This window comes from Oncorhynchus mykiss, chromosome 7, assembly GCF_057628025.1.
Source record: "Oncorhynchus mykiss isolate SJ-2025 chromosome 7, ASM5762802v1, whole genome shotgun sequence".
Taxonomy (NCBI): Eukaryota; Metazoa; Chordata; class Actinopteri; order Salmoniformes; family Salmonidae; genus Oncorhynchus; species Oncorhynchus mykiss.
Genome location: NC_143028.1, coordinates 73,745,905 through 73,750,865, shown reverse-complemented (window position 1 = coordinate 73,750,865; position 4,961 = coordinate 73,745,905). Strand labels below are relative to the sequence as shown.

At 42.2% G+C, this 4,961-nt stretch overlaps 1 protein-coding gene across 1 annotated transcript; it reads left to right on the top strand.

The window, feature by feature from the left end:
- Positions 1–583: 583 nt before the first annotated feature.
- Positions 584–4,114, top strand: snrpb (small nuclear ribonucleoprotein polypeptides B and B1). The gene is made up of 7 exons (XM_021610678.3): positions 584–699; positions 1,497–1,648; positions 1,875–1,986; positions 2,276–2,428; positions 3,010–3,139; positions 3,387–3,512; positions 3,880–4,114. Exons 1-7 carry the CDS (start codon positions 697–699, stop codon positions 3,915–3,917), a joined length of 714 nt encoding a protein of 237 aa, XP_021466353.2. The 5' UTR covers positions 584–696; the 3' UTR covers positions 3,918–4,114.
- Positions 4,115–4,961: the final 847 nt, after the last annotated feature.

The window sequence follows — 4,961 nt, the reverse complement described above, 5'->3', positions numbered from 1 at the left end:
ACTCTTGCGCAAAAAAATAATAATTGTGTTTCACTTTCTATGTTCCCGTAAGAACCCATTCAGAGCGTACATTATATTATTATCATACATGTGTACCAGTAACTGTTTTAAATGTGTACAATTGAGTTATGAAACAAAAATATAAATTAGATGTTATTTTGAGTGTTGTGCTATCCGGGATCCTTGGGATGTCCCTACTCTTACCCTAGCCCCTAACCTTAACTAAAAATCTTACCTAACCTTTACACTATCCTTCACCCTTGCCTTAACCATTTTAAATCCACGATAGCAAGGTCCGTTATTTTGAGTGACTGAATGAATGACACACGGTGGTTTTAACGGGGACACACTTTTCACGTAACTTCGTTAGCAACTACGAACGGAAGTGATTTTCGTAGCAGGTTAGGAAAGCATTTTCGTAAACCTTTTCCTGAATTTAACTTAAATATCCTAACCTGTTATGGAAATTCTCCTAACATATGCTACTAAGAAGTTACTTCCGGACATAGTTTATATCGAAGTGGCGTGTAAAGAGCGCTTCTCGCTTTTAACGGGTTCACACGAGTGTATCGTCACTTCCTGCAACTCGCGGATAAAGACGGACCTGGCAGCACCTAGTTTGGGAGCTTCGCGGGTCAATTTTTTGAGTTTGTTTGGCGTGATCCGACTTACATCGGAGCCATCAGAACTGCAATCATGGTAAGGCTTTATTCTGGACTCAATTGAAGTATGATCTACGTGTTTTATGATATATTTCAGTTTTTTTTATTCGGTGGAAACTTTCTGTTCTCTTTCCCGGTGATGAACGTCAGTGCAACGTAGGCGTGTAGGCCTTTGTTTCACTCTTAGCTTATAAGACTACAATGGCTAACTAGCTACATTCGCCACTTGAAACAAATTGCATACGGTATGTTCCTGTTGTAATGTGCTTTTGCATACAGTACAGTTTTGACCAGCACGTCCATGCAAAACTGAACCCTGGCCGTAGTTGACCATGACCAGAACTTGTTTAAGTAACATAGCTAGCTAACGCTAGTTGGTTGGCTGCATGCTCATACCTGGCTGCATTCATGTTAGGCTCCAAGCCCGCCGATGTTATCATGATTGTATGTTGCTATCGAAATTTCCACCTGACAATTTACCTCTTATCGTGGCGAAAGTGCCGCTTGTCTGTCTGCTAGTCCATTTTTTTGGGGTAGCTAGCGGTACCTGGCTAATATATTCAATCTAGAACCTACCTAGTTTTCTAGTTGCTACAACCAAGGCTCATTTTTGTTCTTCAGGTCTGAACATGATCTAAGTTAAGAATTTATTAAATTCCATGACGTCAATGATTGCTAATCAGTGGTTAACTTGGATCAATGTGTGTTCTGTCAGTGATGCTCATTTGAGCCAAATCTGATGCTGTAACTAATTGAAGCAGGATTACTCTGAGGTTTGTCAAGTCTTATAGTATTGCAAATTTCTCATGAATTGATTTATGCCTAATTTTACAGACTGTTGGAAAGAGTAGTAAGATGCTGCAACACATCGACTTCAGGATGCGGTGCATCCTGCAGGACGGTCGTATCTTCATCGGGACTTTCAAAGCCTTTGACAAACACATGAACCTCATCTTGTGTGACTGCGACGAGTTCAGAAAGATCAAGTAAGTGATGTTTTTTGTTAAGAACAATCAGTAATTGCTTTTGGATCTCTATCATTACATCTGCCGCTTTCAAACAGGGCAGGCTTCGAACGGCAGAAGTAACATTTGTGTGTACTATTGGATGAACAGTGACTTAAAATGAGTTTTGTTAAATCTGTATACTTTTCTAGACTTAAAGGTAAAAAATATATTTTGATTTAACCCATACTCCCACCTTTCTTGACAGGCCCAAGAATTCTAAACAGCCTGAGCGTGAAGAGAAGAGGGTACTGGGCCTGGTGCTGCTCAGAGGAGAGAATCTGGTCTCCATGACAGTGGAAGGACCCCCTCCCAAAGATGTAAGCCATTCCGCACCACCTACAGTGTAAATGCTCAGTGTCTGTCATAATGAAGGCATTTTATCAACCATTTGGGGTTTCCTACTCGATGGGTGGCTTACTTGGATCATTGTGAGAGGTTTACAAGTTACTTTGTTCTGTGGCAGTGATTATCATTTTAGCTGAACCTGATGCTGAAACCAATTGAAGCAGGATTACTCTGAGCCCAGAGCTGTTTAATCATCTGCGATTTAACTGTACTTAGAAATTCATAGGTGTGTTATCTGACTTAGTGTTGCTCCCCTTTCAGACTGGCATTGCCCGTGTGCCCCTCGCTGGTGTAGCAGGAGGCCCAGGAGTTGGCAGGGCAGCTGGCAGAGGCGTCCCTGCCGGAGCACCCATGCCCCAGGCACCTGCAGGCCTCGCTGGGCCGGTCAGAGGAGTAGGAGGCCCCTCGCAACAGGTAAGGCCAAGGTCTTGGGTCACACCTTTCCTGTTATCCCATCTCACAGAAAACTAAAGATGGATAATGGCTATATGGTGGATGATTACTGGGGATTAGCTTGCAGCTTTCCAGTTTTGAAGTTCTAAAAGGGTGAGACTTTGGTTATTTTTCAAGGGAGGCATTTCATTTGAGTTGAAGCTCATTGAAGCAGGATTTCCAAAGATTTTTCTGTAATTAAAATTCTTGGATGGGTACTATGCTTTTGCTTACGTCCAAACCTATGAAAATATTGTTTTCGGGATAGAACACCGCTTGGCAAATTTAAAATTCAAAAACCAATATATTTAGCAGTATCGGTTTTGTTTGCTGAAAGTCATGGTAAAGTGCATAGAAATTATCATGTTCTTTAAAACAGAATCTTCTCTCTGCTGCATCTGAGCGGCGGTCATAATGTAGAGTTTTGTATAATTGCACGAGTTTGATTACACAAGTTAAGTATTAATTTGTCTCCGGAGTTTTTGAAATCTGAGTTGGGGCCTTGGAACTATGAAATTTGGTTTGTTAAATATGGTGCCTTGACCCCCCCTCCCCCTCCCAAGGTAATGACCCCACAGGGCAGGGGAACTGTCGCTGCTGCAGCAGCTGGTGCCACCCTCGCTGGTGCCCCCACACAGTACCCACCAGGCAGAGGAGGACCCCCTCCCATGGGTCGCGGTGCACCCCCTCCAGGTAAGGACTGAATCACAACGGCTGCCTAGCTTCATTTGCAGTGGGAAGTAGACTTTTGTTCTGTTGCAGTGATGATTGATCATTAGAGCTGAACTTGATGCTGAAACATTACATCAGCAGGATTACTGTGAGCCCAGAACATTCACTTAACTTCGCATGATCAACATTTGTATTTAGGAAGTGAGTATTTATGCTTACATTAATTTAATGAGTAGGATTAACATAATGTATGCTTTGCCCACTATAGGTATGATGGGCCCTCCCCCAGGCATGAGGCCTCCCATGGGTCCTCCAATGGGAATGCTCCCTGGCCGTGGAGGTCCAATGGGCATGCCCCCTCCCGGCATGAGGCCACCACACCCAGGCATGAGAGGTGAGGGTGACTTTCTTTCAGGATTCTGAGTAAAGTTGATGTTTGTCTGCGTTTAGTCAGCTGGATTCGGTTATTTTTCTTAATGGCAAAAGGTCTGTTTGGTTAAAAGACCAATTAGTGGCAAAAGATCAGAATTAAGCTGTCTGTGTAAACGCAGCCTTTGAGACATTGGTTCTGTTGCGGTGATGATTTTCATTAGAGCTGAACCTGATGCTGATGAAGCTCATTGAAGCAGGATTACTCTGAGCCCAGAACCATGAACTCAGACTGAGTTTTCTCTCTTTGGTGACTTGATGTTAAAATGAGTTAATCCTTCATTATTCAAGCCATGGCACTGTTTAACTAATCCTGAATATTCTCTTTCCAGGCCCACTACCCCCAGGAATGCGTCCCTCCAGACCTTGAGTCTCCCCACTGGACTGTTGTCTTTTAAGTGTAATCCCTACAAAATCCTTCTCTTTAGGCTCCTGTATAGTTTGAATTTTGTAACTTTGTTTTGATTTTTTTAATAAAGTGTCATGGACGATTTGTTTTAAAATGTTGGCCTCTGACTTGCTATGCAGATTAAAGTGACTATTGATGCCGTGTTTGGCTGAAGCGCATACGTGTTGAGGGTGATTTGTTGAACCGACAATATGGTCTTAATAAATTATCTTAAGAGAGCTTGTCCTTGCATTTATCAATCCACCGTGCTCTCAATGATTAAGATAGCCAGGTCTCTAATTTCTTTGTGTTGATGGATCAGACTATTGGGCCAGTTTCCTGAATCTGATCTACCAAGTGGCATGATGGACTGCTGCTCACAGCTAGGGAGGGGTAATGGCAGTATTGTGTCATTTTAAATTACTATTGTCTGACACATCTTTCCACAATTACTTGGGTGGAAAAATGGCAGTTGATTATTGGTCTTAAGTGTGAGCATGTTTTTGAAAATGGAACCATACATCTACCTGTGGAGAACTAGTTTTGCCTAGGAAGTATTGTATTGGTTGAGCATGTTCATGATCACATTAAGTGGTTCCCTACCACCAACTGGAAGGTTCATCTGCCCCGTGTACCCCCATGGTTGCATTTTACCATTACTGTTATGGTCTTAAGTACCCACCTGTGGATTGGCTTAGTACCCCTGGTTGGGAATCATTGGACTAGTTGGTAATGCCAAACATTTATATTGAGGGCACTGTGAAGCCACCATGTCTCCATCTTAACACTTAACCATTTCATATTTTGGAACGTAGAGAAATGTATTGGTCTACATTCGTTTGCCACATTTATATTAGACAAGATGCATACTTGTTGAGCTAAGCATACCAATACTTTAAACTGCCCTTAGAGTGTAGTTATCAAGAGTGCTAAAGTCCCCACTTCAACAAAATACTGCTGCATGTAATTTTATCTAACATTTTAATTGAAATACTGTAGATTTCTTATGGAGGACTGGCCCTACTG